The sequence below is a fragment of the Phodopus roborovskii genome, unplaced genomic scaffold (assembly GCF_943737965.1).
Source record: "Phodopus roborovskii unplaced genomic scaffold, PHOROB, whole genome shotgun sequence".
Taxonomy (NCBI): Eukaryota; Metazoa; Chordata; class Mammalia; order Rodentia; family Cricetidae; genus Phodopus; species Phodopus roborovskii.
Window position 1 is genome coordinate 15,572,536 of NW_026126629.1, and position 16,424 is coordinate 15,588,959.

At 38.2% G+C, this 16,424-nt stretch overlaps 1 protein-coding gene across 3 annotated transcripts in view; it reads left to right on the forward strand.

The window, feature by feature from the left end:
- The window catches only part of Shld2 (shieldin complex subunit 2), an 88,902-nt gene that overhangs the window by 36,543 nt on the left and 35,935 nt on the right, over window positions 1-16,424 (forward strand). For 2 of the 3 annotated variants that reach the window (XR_007835914.1, XM_051206816.1), the window contains exon 1: window positions 12,144-12,281. The exons of the other annotated variant lie outside the window; for it this stretch is intronic. Coding sequence is in view for 1 of the 2 variants with exons in the window: in XM_051206816.1 (XP_051062773.1) it covers window positions 12,224-12,281 (58 nt within the window). In the remaining variant the exon portion in view is untranslated. Of the gene's footprint in view, window positions 1-12,143; window positions 12,282-16,424 lie in introns of those variants that run through there. 3 annotated transcript variants of the gene reach the window in all.

The following is a 16,424-nucleotide window of genomic DNA, read 5'->3' on the forward strand; positions in this document are numbered from 1 at the left end:
ATTTCTTATCTGAGTTCATGCAGTTTCCCCTGATTCTCAAAACTGCCCTTTTCACTGATTCAAATACAATCCAAACATGACATTTGGTTCATCTCGTACATATCTTTTATTTAAAACAGTCTTCTCATATTTTTGCTACATGCTAACTTTAAAAAAATTACATTTATTTACTTGCTTATATTTTTATTCGTGTGTGTGTGTGTGTGTGTGTGTGTAAGTTAGAAGATAATGTGTAGGAGTCTATTCCCTGACCTCATCATGTGGGTCCCAAGGATCAAACTCAGGTTGCCAGGCTCAGTGGCAGCACCTTTACCCTCTAAGGCAGTGAGTGATTCTCAACTTTCCTAATGCTGTGACCCTTTAATACAATTCCTCATCTGGTGGTGACCCAAACCATAAAACTGTAAAACTGTTTTTGTTGTTATTTCATAACTATAATTTTGCTACTGTTATGAATCATAATATAAATATTTTTGGAGACAGAGATTTACCAAAGGGGTTACAACCCTGTTCTGAGTCATCTCTCTGACCCCTTGCCATTTCTTTATTAAAGGAACTAAGAAGCCACTTGCTTGTAGAACAGTCTCCCTGAATTTACTTCCATGTGCTGTCAACATGCTTTTTTTATTCCTTATATTTCTGGCAAAGTGAATTAATGAAATTAGCTTTCATTTTTATTCTGGGAACTTTTATTATTTTGAAAGGGGGGGGTCTTATTATGTTACTCTGGGATCCTGCATTAGGTTGTCAAGCAACTATGACTATTGGTATGTGTGCTATCATGCTCAGCTCTTTTATCTACCTGTCTGTCTGTCTGTCTTTCTGTTTGTCTGTCTGTCCGAGACAGAGTCCTCTCTTTGTAGCCCTATCTGTCCTTGAACTTGACATATAGACCAGGCTGGCCTTGAACTCATAGAGATCTCCCTGCTAGGATTAAATGCTCATGTCACCATCTCAGCTTTATTTTTACTTTAAATAAACTCACAAACACAAATCAATGTTAGGTTTTGTGTAAATATTTAAGTAAGTACATGGTTGGAGTTGCATCTTCCCTATTAGACAGTTGGCAGGCAACTTTTCAACTATGAGTGTTAACTGTTTTGTAGTTATACAAGAACCTGATGTTTCTAAGCATATAATAATTCTTCTAACTATGATTTTTTCTTTTTTGTATTATTTTCCTTTCTTAGTAGCAGTTGAGCTTGCATGTGAAGAAGTCTGTGGTCCCCTATCTTCCAAAGCCCTAACATAAATACCTGTGAAAATGTGTTTAATTTTGCCCAAGCTAAAGTAACAAAACACTTAACAAAACACTTTAAAGTGGGGTGACTTAAACAAGAGATGAATTATCTTACAGTTTTGAGGACCAGAAGTCTGAAATAGGTGTTGGTAGGATGATAAGACAAGATTTGTTCCAGTATTAGGTGTTTTATCATTGTATATTGTTTATATGTGAGGTCAGAGTGCAACTTTCTGTGGTGATATATTGTTTATAATCTAATAAAGCTTGCCTGGAGAATGCAGAGCTAGTCACAGCTATAAGAGGCCTGGCAGTGGTGGCACACACCTTTAATTCCAGGACTCAGGAGACAGAGGCAGATGGATCTCTGAGTTCAAGGCCATACAGAGCTACGTGAGAGTGAATCAGTCTAAAATAGAAACAGAGTTTATGCTTTTAATCCCAGCACTAGAGAGGTATATAAAATAGGACCAAGGCATACAGTATCCTGGTAATTAGTCTCCAGCCACATTGAGGACAGGCGTAAGGGCTCTGTGGGTGGCTCTGCTGCTTTTCTTCTGTGATCTTCATCTTGAACTCCAATATCAGTCTCTGGGTTTATAATATTTATACAACTTTTCAGATGTCAGTTCTCTCCTTTTACCATGTGTGTTCCTGGGAATCAAACTCAAGTTTGATTATACTTGGTGGCATATGCCGTTACTTGTTGAGCCATCTTCCTGGCCCACATTTTTATTTATTTTGAAACAGGGTCTCATATTGTATCCTAGGTTGGCCTAGAGCTTACTATGGAGCTCGGACTGCTTTTGAACTTGTGGAAGTCTTGCCTCAGGTTTTTAAGTGCTGTGATTATAGATGTGAGCCATCATATCTGCATTTTAAATGTGTTTTGACTTACTATATCTTCAATTTAGACAATTCATAAAGGTACAGCCTATTGTAAATCAAGAAGCATCTCCATCATCATAGATATAAGAGGTCAAGAGAATCCAGGAGCAGTGGGACAGAGGCAGACACACACAAATCTCTGAATTTAAGGCCAGCCTGGTCTACATGTCAACCTGTAGGCCAGTCAGAGCTACATAAGAATATATGCAAACTAAACCAAAACTAATAGAGATTTCAAGAGAGAAAGAAACAAACAAAAAATGAAGCATTAAAAATTACTCTAATTTTTTAATTTGTAAATGACATGATTCTACACATTAAAAATCTCATAGGACCTATAAAAGTCAATTTTGTAAGTGAATTTCATAGTCAATATATAAAATACACACGCATATATATTTCTGTAGTAGCAATGGACGATTTGTAAATTATTTCAATTTACAGTGTCATTGAAATACCAAATACCTATAAGTAAGCCTAAAAATATGTTTTTGACACTGAAAAGTATAAAGCATTGCAAACAAATTTTAAAAATGACCTATAAAAGGTGACCTAGTGATGGTTTAGAAATGTCATTATTGTTACCATGGAGTTTCTGTTTAGTGTTCTGTAGAAGCAGTCAGATGTTGATTAATATCTCAGTAGATTTTGTTTGAAGAAATAGACAAACTAATTCTATAAATGTTTTTGAAATGTAAAGGACTAGCAAGAAGTAAAATCACTTAAAAGGACAGCATCTAGAGAACTTTTCTTTCCTGAAACCAATATTTTCTTTATGCCATAGTAATAGGACTGTGTGGTCTTGGCCAAAGAATAGACATAGATCACAAACATTGCATAGTCCAGTCCAATGGGAGAAATAAAATGTCATCTGGATATGGGTATGGGAAGCAGTGAGCTCACACTTCTACCTACTCCACAGACAGAAACTACTATAGTAAAATGTAAACACAAAAGCTATAGAATCTCTACAGTTTTATCTCACTGCCTATAAGTTCCCTAAGACTTACTAGACGAAAGACTTACTTGTTTATTACTTGATAGTTATTGTGTGAAGAACTTAGGAGGTGCTTTGCTAGCTAAGGGTCTCCTTCAGGTTGCAGTCAAGAGTCCTCTGAAAGGTGAACTGGTGTTGGAGAGTTTCTCTAAGGTGACTCATGGCCAGCAGCCTTGGTTCATACAGGTTGCTAGCAGAATTCAGTTCTTTACCACTTGGAACTGTTGGTGGGCTTGCCTGGAAGTCAGCTTTGGCTTTCCTCAGAGAGTGATACAAGAATGAGAACTAGGAGGAAGGTAGAATGCTCTTTACAAATTTTGGTTGTCTAGGCTAGACTTAAACTTCAAGGGATAGTGGACCAGCACTTATGTGGGTCTCATGCTTGTATGGTAAGCACTTCACCTACTGAGAGTCTCCCACTTTGTGTCTTTTTTTTTTTTTATGATTACTTTTATTTTTCATGCCCAAGGTTTTAGTTTATTTGTCCTCTCGGAAATCCTCACGTCACAGCAGGTAAAGTCACTCTACTCTTTTTGCTGTGTTGATCTCCACTCACTGTTGGCAGTACCAATACTGGCCTTTGCAGTCCCCCTGATCTTCATTCTGTTCTTGTGTTCCTTTCACTGGAGGTCTTTGTCTTTTCACAAAGGCCATGTCGTCTTGCAAGTCTGTGTTTAGGCTCATTCTTCTTTGCATAATGGAAAGAATCATAGATTATGCCAAAGCCAGACTTGCTACCACCGAGTGGGTTCTCAGTCTGAATACAAAGACAATATCTAGTGTGGTTTTGTATACTTTGTCTTTTTCCAAATTTCTGTTTTTGGTACTGTTGACTTCAGTAAAGGACATCAGTGTTCAGTTGTTTCCCCCAAAACAGAAGGTGAATCAGGAACTTCCATTACTATGTCATTTATGATGGTGGCAGTCCCTGAACTGCTAAGGAGGAGAAAAAAAAAAAAGTGGGTAGTTCATTTACAGCTATAAAGTTTCCTTATCTGTATCCCAGAGGTTCTGGTAGGTTGTCTCATTTTCAGTTGATTGTAGGAATTAAATAATTTCTTCTTTGATTTCTTTAATGAGGATCTATTTATTTATTTATTTGGTCCTATTATGTAGCCTTGGCTGGTTTAGAATTCACAAAGATGTACTTACCTTTGCCTTCTGAAAGCTTGGACTAAAGGCATACATCACCTAGCCTCCATTGTTCTTTGAAAAGGTTTGTTTTGCTGGGCAGTGGTGGCATATGCCTTTAGTCCCAGCCCTTGGGAGGCAGAGGCAGGTGGATCTCAGAGAGTTCCAGGCCATCCTGGTCTACAAAGCAAATTCCAGGATGGCTAGAGACTGTTTTGCAGAGAAACCCTGTCTCGAAAAACCAAACCAACACAAGAAAAGTTTTGTTTTGCTATTGATTTCTAGTTTTATTTTACCATGATCTGAAAAGATACAGGGAATTATTTCAGTTGTTTTGTATTTGTAAAGGGTTTCTTTGTAGTTCATAGTGTGAGCAGTTCTTGAGATGGTCCCATGTGCCACTAAGAAGAATATGCATTCCCTGTCAGCTGAGTGCAATGTTTTGTAGATATCTGTTAAGTCTAATTTATCCATGGTATAATTTAGCTCTGGAGTTGCTTTACTGATTTTATTTTGGAAGATGGATCTAGAAGTGACTAGAGTACTGAAGTCTCCTGGTTTTACTTGTAAGGACCTGTATGGTCTTTTATGTCTTACAGTGTTTATGAAATTTTGGTCTTCAAGATTTCATGTATAAGTATTTTAACACTTATACCCTCCTAGTGATTTTTTCCATTTATTAACATGCAGTGGCACTTTTCACCTCCTCTGACTAGTTATGGATTGAAGTCTACTTGATCAGATATAGGAATTGTTGTCTCAGCTTGTCTATGGACCCCATCTTCTTGGCAGAGTGATTTCTAACCATTGATTCTCAGTTTTAATGTTTCTTAGTTAAGTGAGTTTCTTTTAGACTACAACTCTTTAGATCTTGTTTTCTAATCCAGTTGGTTTAGCCTGTCTTTTATTGGTGCTTTATAGCTCTTTAGATTGAAGACTAAAAAACGAGAAGTGTTTGCTGTTATTCAGGATTCTGTTGTTTACTTTTCTGGTTGGCTAGTTTATTGTTAGTTCTTCTCTTCCTCTCCTGGTAGTTAGATGTATGCTGTGTTGGTCATGAGTGATTCATTCCAAGTTCTCCTGTGACAGTTCATCTTTTGTTTTCATGAAGTACATTATTTCTTGTGTTCTTGTGTATGAGACTTTCTTATTCTGTGTATGGTATTCCTTTAAGTTTCTAGAACCTGGTGTGCTGCTGCATGCCTTTAATCCCAGAAGTGGGAGTTCAAGACCAGCCTAGTCTACATAGTGAATTCCAGGCCAACTAGGGCTAGACAGTTAAATTTTTTTTTTTTTTTTGCAGCTCTGATAAATTGTCATAAATTGACTTGACTTGTGCTTGTATTAGAATGTCTTTATCCATTAATCTTAAAAGATTATTTTTTTCTGGTTATAGCAATCTTGGTTGACAGTTACTTACTTTTAGGGTTTGGAATATAACATTCCATACTTCCTTGGCTTTTAGAGTTGGTGATGACAGAACTGTCTTCTGATATTCTGTCTCTGTGTTAGCTGGTATTGTCCTTTACTGCTGTTAGCATTGTTTCTTTGTTTTGTATTTTTGATATCTGAACTGTGTTGTATCATGTAGAGTCTTTTCTAGTCAGGTCTGTTTGGGGTTCTAATTGCTTTGTATATTTAAGTGTCTATTTCTCTAGATTTGGAAAATTATCTGCTATAATTATATTGGATAGGCCATGTGCCTCAGCTCCTTATGACCCATAGAGTCTTAGGTTCAGTCTTCTGAATATGTAGATTTCTTGGAAGCTTTGGTCATGCTAATTCGTTTTTTTTTTTTTTTCTTTTCATATGTTTGCATGTTATTGTCTTGACCTTGTCCTCCATTTCTGAGGTCTGTTTTTCTGTTGGTGACACTTTCTGCTATGCATTTCATTTGCCTGGCTGATTCTTTCATGACCACAATTCTGTTCAGTTCTTTGTCAGCAGCTCAACTTCCTTGTTAAACTTTTCCTCCATGCTTTAAAATTTTTCTTTAAGTTAGTGATTCTTTTATTTACTTTAGCAACTTTCAAGTTTATCTCTTCAGTTGATTACATGTTCTTATTCAGGCTTTGAATTATATTTTTAAAATCTGCTTATTTGAGTCCTGATTTGGTCATTGACCTTCTGTGCAAGTAGGAGTCTGTAGTCTTTCTGTGACATTTTAGCTACCCTCATCTGTGTTTTTCCAGATCTGTGGTGGTACCATAGTGGACTATTATCTCTCTCTCTCTCTCTCTCTCTCTCTCTCTCTCTCTCTCTTTTTTGCTGTGTTTCGAGTGTATGTGTTTTCTATTTTGTAATTTTCCCTCCTAATTTTTCTTATTTTATATGTGCTTTGCTGGTGAGTTGTCTTCATTTGGATTTATGCTCAGGGGAAGTCAACTGTAGTCACAACACTGACAGAAGTCCCAGTGTTGACTGCAGGAGAAGCTACTGTGAGCCCTGCTTGTGCTTGGAGGCAGGGAGCCTAGGGTCCTGGCTAGAGAAAATACAGTTTACAGTTTTGGGCATTCCCCTATCCCTGTTCCATAGAAAGATATCAGTGTTTAAATGGTGAAATGAAGAGGTAAGGACTAACAGAGTAAGAATGAGGAGACTAATATAGGCTAGAAGAATGAAATAATAGAAAAGTTAGTGTATATTAAGTTTATAGAAAAGAAAAATGGCCACAAGAGACTTTTAAAACAAGCTACAAGTTGCAACGTGTCTATCAAAAAATATTTAAAATTATGTTAAGTGTATATAATAAAATATTTTAAAAATTAAATATATATGTGTGTGTGTAAAATAGAAAAAAAACAAAGATAAAAAGTATTAACACAAATGAGCAATTTTCAGTAAACACTTCTTTCTGGTGGGAGAGGGCCTACCTTTAGTGTTGTGTTTAGTTCTGCCCATCAGGACACTTGACTTTATCAGGTTCTGTCACAAATTTTCTGCTGTGGCTCGGGGGAAGTATTGAAACTCTCTCAGCTGCAGACGCCCTTACCCCACTTCTCTTGATGCTACTCTGCCTCTGATGGTCTAGTTCTACAATTGGGATGCCACTCCTCATTCCACCTTAAGCTACTTTCATTTGCTCCATAGAGAAAGATTCCTGGGGAGATGAGCACCACAGATTTCCCAACTGTGGGACCCCTTACTTAACGTGTCCTGGGTTGGCCAGACAGTCCTTTGCTGGTGGATTTAATCAGGCCAACTGCAGCCATCTCTGGTATTCAAATGAGACATCTGTAATCACAGTCTTGACACCATCTGAGCACTGAAAGTTAGTGTAGTGCAGGTGAGCCTCTTATCTTGCTTGTGGTACAGTAGGCATTTCTCCCTCTCCTCTGTGGAGCATTTGTTTTTCCTCAGTAGTCAGAACATTCAAACAGGAAGTGCACCTTCATCTAGTTTATTTTACCTTGCTTTGCCTTATTTAGGGAAATCATAAAATTGGATTTGGCCACAATGATCCTTGGTAAACATGTTATGCCAGGGTCTTCTTTCAAAATGTTTGAGGATAAGTTACATAGTCATCTTAGTGAAGAACTATACACATGTATCAACATATATTGTTTTTTAAGAGTGTGTATACACACATCTTGTACATTTTTCTCAAAAGATGACAGACAGGAATAATCAAAGCAATAAGGTTTTTTTTTTTCCTTTTAATTCTGTTTATTTTCCTGTGAAGATTTAAATAATAATGAAATGCTAATGGAATTAATATTGACTTACGTCTGAAAATTGCAGAAAATCTTAAGACATAGATAAGAATTAATAGAGTAGGGAAAACAATTTGACTGTTTTGCAATTAAAATTTTAAAAAGGCAAAGCTGAAGGGTGTGCAAAGAAACAGAGTATGATGATGGGGTAAACCCACTTATTTTGCATAATGCTGAAATGTCTGAGACTGCTAAATGGAACATGACCAAAGATCAACTTGTCCAACTCTTCTTAAGGAAGGTTTGAGGGAAAATTGCTAAAATACTAACACTTTCCTCTCCAGCTATGCAACACCAAAAAGACTTAGCTTATTAAGCCTAAGTAATCATAATTCCTGCAGGTAAACAACAGTAATTTACATGTCAAAATCTAGAGTTGTCTTTATCTTTACCAAGCTATCACACTCTTATTTACTATTTAAAAATATTTGAAGTATAACTAAATGTTTAGTAATAGACCCAGCTCTTAAGAGTTCTATGGCTTTGCTGGGCAGAGGTGGTGCACACCTTCAGTCCCAGCATTCAGGAGGCAGAGGCAGGAGGATCTCTGTGAGTTTGAGGCCAGCCTGGTCTGCAGAGTGAGTTCCAGGACAGCCAGAGCTACACAGAGAAACCCTGTCTTGAGAAACAAAACAAAAAAAGAATCAAAAAATGGCTTTATGTGAAACTAAGCAACTTCTGCACAGCAGGAGAGTGAGGAGACATTCTTTAGAACGGGAAAATCTTCACTAGTTATACTTAAGATGAGGACTTAATATCTAGAATATATAAAGACTGCAAAACTTGAACTCCAAACCTCAAATTCATGGGCCAATGAATTAAACTGACAGTTCTCAAAAGAATACAAATGGCCACTAATAGTTTGAGAAGTGTCCAGCATTCTGAGCCATCAGGGAAATACAAAACTATTTTGGGATTCCATTTCATCCCATTCAGTGGCTATCATCAAGAAAACAAATGCTGGGGGAGAAATGATAAAGAAGAACATCATGCTGAGATGTAGCTCAGCTAATAGAATGGTTGTTTAGCATGCATAAAGCCCTGGTTTCAGTGCCTAGAACTACATAAACCAGGCATGACATTTGCCTGTAACCCTAGCACTCTGTATATGGAGGAAGAAGAGCCAGAAGCTCAGTCATCCTTGGCTACATAGCTAAATTTGGGGCCAGCCTGGGATGCATGAGTCACAGTTTTAACAACACACTCTCATATCCCACCATTGAGATATTTGCACATCCATGTTTATTGCTGCTCTTTTTACTATAGCAAAGAAGTGGAATCGCCCTCAGTGATTCTTTGGTGTGTGTATTACTGGGAACTGAAGCAAAGGCCTTAAGCGTCCTAAGCAATTTCCCCATCCACAGTCATTACTTTAGCCTAGATTTCCACCAGTAGATTAGTGAATAATGAAACTGTGTTATATACACACTGTGGAATTTTATTCAGCTGGAAACAAAAGCGAAAACTGGAAATTTGTAGTAAAGTGGATAACACTGAAAATATTACATTAAAGGAGTTGACCTAGTCTCAGATAAATATCATTATTTTCTCTCATAAATGGATCCTATTTTGTATCTGTGTGTAAGTTTGAGGAGTGGTCAGAAAACTAGAAAGGGATCCATGAGATGGAAAAAAAAAAGGTTTTAATGGAGAGTAATGGCCAGAGTAGTAGAACACATGTGATGTGGACGTAGAAGGAGATGACTAATGCAGAAGAGAATAGTGGGGAGATGGGGGAGACTATGTGTGGGTAGGATAAGTATGAGCATGTCATAAAGAAGTGCATTGCTGTGTGTACTGTTAAAAAAATGAATACGAGTTGTGAAAGAGAAAATAAGTCTTGCTTGTTTTGTTAGCACTAACTCTGCCATGAATAAAAATATATTTGATGGTGAAAATATAAAATTCAGTATAAAGCTCTATAACTTCTGTTCCCAAATGGCTACTCTAACTGTTTATTGAGTTGTATAGTCTTGGGAGGGGGGCGGTTTTGAGACAGGGTTTCTCTGTAGCTTTGAAGCTTGTCTTGGAACTCACTCTGTAGACCAGGATGGCCTCAAACACTCAGAGATCTGCCTGCCTCTGGAGTTTTGGGATTAAAGGTGTGTGCCACTACTGTCCGGCATGTGTTTCTTTATATGTAGTGTTTTTTTTTAAATAATAAAGTTTAAAATTAAAAAGATAAAAAATAAACTTATACTTTGTGTGGTAATTAAAAAAACATGCTTAGGTAGCATTATGTTTCAGGAATTTATAAATTGGCATATGAGGTAGCAATAGATGTATCAAAGCAGGAAAAAAATTCCAATTTTATCATTGCCACTGTGTAAAATATGTATAAATACAAAAAACATGAAGGAAATATAACTTGTTGGTTATGTCTCTATATCTGTATGAGTGTGGTTTCCTAGATTTAAGACCATAGAAGAGTAACTAATTATTGTGTGCCATTTCTCAACACAATGGGAATGATGTTATTCTTTCCTGATAGATAAAGAAACTTAAAGTTATTATGAATGTTAAGAATATATAGAAGCTGGGCAGTGGTGGCGCACACTTTTAATCTCAGCACTCAGGTGGCAGAGACAGGTGAATCTCTGTGAGTTAGAGGTCAGCCTGGTCTACAGTGCTACACAGAGAAACCCTGTCTCAGAAAACCAAAAAGAAAAGAAAAGAGAAGAATATATAGAAATAGAATAATAGAATGAACCCAATGTGGCTGTCACCTGGCTTTAGCAATTGCAAGTTTCAGATTAAGAGGGGTTTGAATTCATACCTGCCTTATTCAAAAAGTGATGCTCCAGATCCGATTCCCTCTCCCTCTCTATGTTGTTGTCCATTGATATTGTGTAATCTTATAATTGCTTGGCATTTGGGGAAGTAGACGTGAAAAACCTTCGTAGTGGTTATGACACATCCATAATTGTGAGATTTTTCTGGTTATTTATGCAGTAGAGAAAGTAGTTTCTTTTAATGAAGAAGCATTTTTTGAGTTGTAGTGTTGGCAAAGACAAAACCTGCTGATACAGTTCATCCTGTTTTATAAATCTTGGACACACTCATCAGACTCTGACCACTCTAAAGATAAAGACTGGTGTACTAGTCTTTCTCACTGGTGGCCTTCTGCAGATTGAGAAACTGTGTAATTATTAACTGTGGTAATGGATAGGGACTTGCTGGTTTCACCTGGTATCTTAATGATCTTTAACCCTCTGAGTAAAACCAAAATGTAGCCTAGTTCATTGAAACTCATCATTTACCCAGGAATATTTGTGTGTAAATTTGTTAAAATAAATACCAGTCTTCACCACTGTCCATTACCACTCACTCACACATCATTATGCTACTTAGTAGCATCACCCTTTGGTATAATTTTACAAATTGTGTTATTTGGTGTGTCTGTGTGTACATGTCCATGCCTAGGTGTGTGTCCATGTGTGTGTGTGCAGACACATGCATGCCATACATATGGAGGCCAAAGGACAACTTTCAGAAGTTGGGTCTTTCCTTTCATCGTGGGGTCCAGAGATTGAGTTCAGGCCTTCCTCAGGCTTGCTCATTAAGTACTTTTATCTCCTGAGCCATCTCACTGGCCATGTTATAATTACTCACTTTTAAATGATCGTGGCTATTTTTGAGCTAATCCCTAAAGAGCAGAAGTCCCACATTTAGGGTATTTGTGACTCAAATAAATGAAAGTATAGTGAAATAACTGTGATATACAAATAACCATGTGTTCCACATAGTTTTGATTCATCCGAGACATTTATGGATCTGGAAGGTTTCTTGGAAGTATCAGAACTTCTTGTGTTATGCCTGTGTGCACCATCTGTCCCTGGGTTGACGGGAAGGAGGGCTTTGGGTTTTCATCTTTGACTCTTCTGTGATCTTATCGAATGTAGTAGTGCTACACATATGAGCAGTTCTGAAGCTGGAGAAGGGTTAGCTCAGTGCAAACTCCTAAAGCACAATTGGGTGTGCGGCAGTGAAGCGAATAGGCTTGGATGTAGTTCTGAGTGGTTGTGTGAGATAACATGACAGCCCAAGAAAGAACAGACAGGAAGAGAGAAATCACATCAGTGGAAGAACTGGTTGGGAAAGAGCAGTGTTCTGAAACTAAGGAACAGAGTGTCTCACAGTTCAGTACTGTGAGTACTTATTTGGCAATTTGGACTTTGTTATTGTCTTAATAGAGATAGGAAATGAGAGTCAGATTTCAAGATACTGAGAAAATGCTAAGTGAGGACACAGAACATGGGAATGTTTTACATTCTTTCTGTACATCTTGGAGACAACCTACAGCCAGCCTTGGGTAAGCCAACTAAGACAGCTTTCTGGCCCTGTGTTGGTTTGGGGAGTGGGATGACTCCTGGCTGTACTGCACTTTTTTTTTTTGAACATTATTAACTTTGTAACTGACCATATTGCTAAGAGCCTATGAAAAATGCAGTTGATAGGCAGTTCTAACCTCATTGTGCTGACCTACACTGCCTTCTGTTGATATCCTACTTATAATTCTATATGACTTCTTATCTCTCTTTGATGATCATCACTCTATCTTTCCCATTATACTATAAACTGCTTAAATTCTCTTATTGTTGATTTTTTTCTCAGTGCCTAGCATAATATGTGGCAAGTAATTTTGATTATTAAATACATTAATATATATCTGTCTTTTAAAACCCAAAGCAATTCTAATTTGGTGGCCTGGTGGAATTAAGAAAGTAGAATGTTTGAGGAAAAGATTGATAAGCAGTTTTAAATGGCAATAGGTGAGGATTGAAAACTGACCTGTTTATCGGAAGGTTCTCCACACTGAGAGTATTGTAGCAAAATTGTAATAGACAGAGTTAAGTTCGCTGAAGGAAACTTAAATGAGGACAAAGAAGCAACATTGAACTTTTTTCTTTCCCTTAAAAGACCTAAAGCCAAAGGGAAGAGAACTGGAGAAGAATGTCCAGAGGTTCGTGAAAGGGGAGTTTATTATCAGTGGTTACTTTTATTCCTTGATTTGCTGTGTGAGTATTCCCTCTTCCTCCTGGTAGCATTTTGAAGGTTTTTGAAGAGCTGTTTGGGGCCTCCTTGTGGTGAATCTAATTAATGGCATAGAAGTTAGAAAAACCTAATATGCCAGTCATTGCATATGTAGTTTATTTTTATGAGGTTAAATAAAGGTGGACTGTGAGATGCAGGAAAGCTTAGTTCTTTGATTTCTGCTGAGTTATAATGTGACACATAAAATTGCTCTAACTTCGTCTTCACAGTACTTCACTATTGTAAGCTATATGCTATTTGAAATTGTAACATATTTATTTAGCTCCTAATACTTTTCTTAAACACATTTTTAAAAAGATTCAGTGTGTGTGTGTGTGTGTGTGTGTGTGTGTGTGTGTGTGTGTGTGTGTGTGTGTGTACTAGAATGTGTGGGATGATCAGGAAGATCCTGTGGAGGAAGTAGAGTTAGCCTAGGGTGAGCCACCTGATATGGGTGCTGGGAGCCAAACTAGGGTCCCCTGAAAGAGCAATATGCATTCTTAACCATTGAGCCACCACTCTAGACCCTTAGTTGATAAACTTTAATAGCTGCTGTCATTGTTTTCAACTTTAATTTTAAATATTAGTAATTGGACTATTGTTCTATATTCTTGGGACTGGCTGTGACATCTGTTACCCCATTGATTGCCAGGGTTGATTTAGCTGATCTGATTGGCTAGGTGGGTGTCCCCTTCTTCCCTCACTGTTCCATGTGCATCCCTTCTGAAGCTGTGCACTAGGTCGAAGAGAATGGCCTTCCCGGAATAGAGGAGGACTGGGCTTAGGTCACGGGCACACAAGTAGCTGTGCTTTCCTGCTAGAACCTGCAGACAAGCTCTCAAGGGACAGTATATTCTGTTTGAAGACTGAAAGAGATGCCCGGATGACCAAATGAAAAGAACTGGCATCATGAACATAATCATTAGTCAAATGTGGTAAAAAAAAAAAATTAAACATACAAGTATTTAAAACAGTCATCTATAGTCTTGGATCCTTTGCGAACTTTTTGAGAATCTAGTTTTGCAGCCCCAGGCTCTCCTCAAACCTAAGAGGCCCTGCTGCTTTTGTCTCCAAGTGGTTGGATAGAAATGTGTGCTACTCTACCCACCCAATCCTGATCCTTTGCTTTCTATTTTTTTAAGGTTTCATTTGTTTGTTTGTTTGTTCAGACAGGGTTCGCTGTATAACAGTTCTGTTGTCCTGGAACTCGCTCTGAGGAGCAGGCTGGCCTCAAACTCACAGAGATCCTCCTGCCTCTGCCTTCCCAAGTGCTGGGATCAAAGTCGTATGTCATCACTGCCCATCAAGAGAAGTCACATCTTAAACTGCAAATACAACGCAGAGCATGGACTGGAGATGGCTATAAACTCTGAAACCACTTCTTCTAGCAAGGCTTCATCTCCCCCCAAACAGCACATGAACCGGGAACCATGTGTTCAGATATGTGAGCCTATGGGGAACTTCTCTTAGTACAACTACCATACATGGGTTCAAGGGATGAACCAGGTTGCCAGCCTTGTCTTTTAAGACAAAGCCTCCCAGTGGGATCTGGGCCTTGCTTATTATATAGGCTGGTTGTCCAGAGAGCTTCAGGGACCTGCCCATCTTCACCTCCCCAAAGCTGGGATTGCAGTTGTGTCAGGCCCGCTTCTAACACCTAGGTGTTGGGATTAACGGTTTGCTTTGTGCTACCATGCCTGGATAAGTTATATATTCTTTACTTTCTTTTTGTTTTGTTTTGTTTTATTTATTTATTTATTTATTTATTTATTTATCTATTTATTTATAGACAGGGTTTCTCTGTGTAGTCCTGGCTGTCCTGGAGGAGCTTGCTCTATAGATAATGCTGGCCTCAAATTCAGAGATCTGCCTACCTGCCTGCCTGTGCCACCATTGTATGGCTAAGTTATATATTCTTAATGTTAAATTTTCCATTAAAGTTTATGTGTTTAGAAAATGCATTTATATTAACGTGGATCTCTTGTTTATATATTTTTGCTGCAATATAGCAGTACCTCTCTAGGTATTCCATGTTTCTTTTCTGTTGTTTTCTTCATGGGCTGTTTGTTAGTTTACTTTTAATAAATGCCTACAAAGTCTCTTTCATCACTCCTATATATACTCTGTTGTTTTGCAAGTTATTCCTCAAAGGGGAGGATTCACACGAGTGCTGGAATTACAGGCACAAATAAAGTGTGGTGAGGCTAAAGTAGAAGGGTCACCATGGGCTTGAGGCCAGCCTGGACAGTGAGTTCCAGGACATCTTGGGCTACAGGCTAAGACCCTGTCTTAGGATCAGTCAGTCAGTCCGACTCAGGGTTTTCTTATTCCTCCCTGCCCCATTTCTCTCTGTCTCTCTTTCTCTCTCCCTGTGGCACTGCAGATAATACCCAAAGAGTTGTTAATGCTGGGCAAGTGTTCTCCACTAATTTATATCCTTTGATATTTCAAATATCAAATATGTGCTTACCATCTTGCTCTACAGCTATTAGTACACAGCCTGACTGGATGTGATTCCTATGTGGAGAAGAGTTAGTCTTGCACAGAAGTACCAGATTCAGCTGGCTACAGTCAGATCCTTGTTTCAAGCAAGAGGATCTGAGTTCACAACCCCAACCACTCATGTAAAGGCAGCACATGGCTTGCCTGTAACCCCGATGTTGGGGAGCAGAGGCAGGTAGATCCTGGGAGCTTACTGGCTAGCCAGTTTAGTCTAAACAGCAAACTTCAGATTCAGTGAAACTGTTTAAAAAATAAGGGTAGAGCAGTAGAGAATACTCAGTGTGTCTCTCCGGCTTCTTCATGTGCTTCTGTGTACACACATGCGTGTGCGCGCGTGCGCGCACACACACACACACACACACACACATACACACACAATCACACACATGTGCTCACACACACAGTGTGAGAGCTCAGCCATAGTAACAAGAAGTTAGGAGAGAATATAGATCCCATGGAGTTATATTGGTAAATGTGAAAACATCAGTAATATGGTCACCTGATATGTGTGAGGACAGGGGAGGAGACCCTGAAGATTTACAGGGAAGAGATATACAAGTGTTATTTCAAAAGCGGTTATGTAGGCAGGGACAGGATGATTATTAGGACCCACTTTGGGAGTAATGGTAATGAATTTAAAATCATCACCCCCCCACCCTGTTTGTAGTCAGAGTAAGTGATGATTCAGGCCAAAAGTGCCTCAGGCCTAAAACCTTACCTGCCTTTTAACTCTGCACTGTTGTATTAATCAGTGCTTTTTAGTGAATTCTAGGAATAGATCTGTTTAATAAAGTCAGTTATGAACAAGTGATCGGTTGATACAATTCTTTACCAACCAATAGGATGCTTTTTTCAGATTTACTTACACCAAGTGCCATAGTTTATGGGAAAAAGTTTAAATGATGAGTTTCTTTTTATG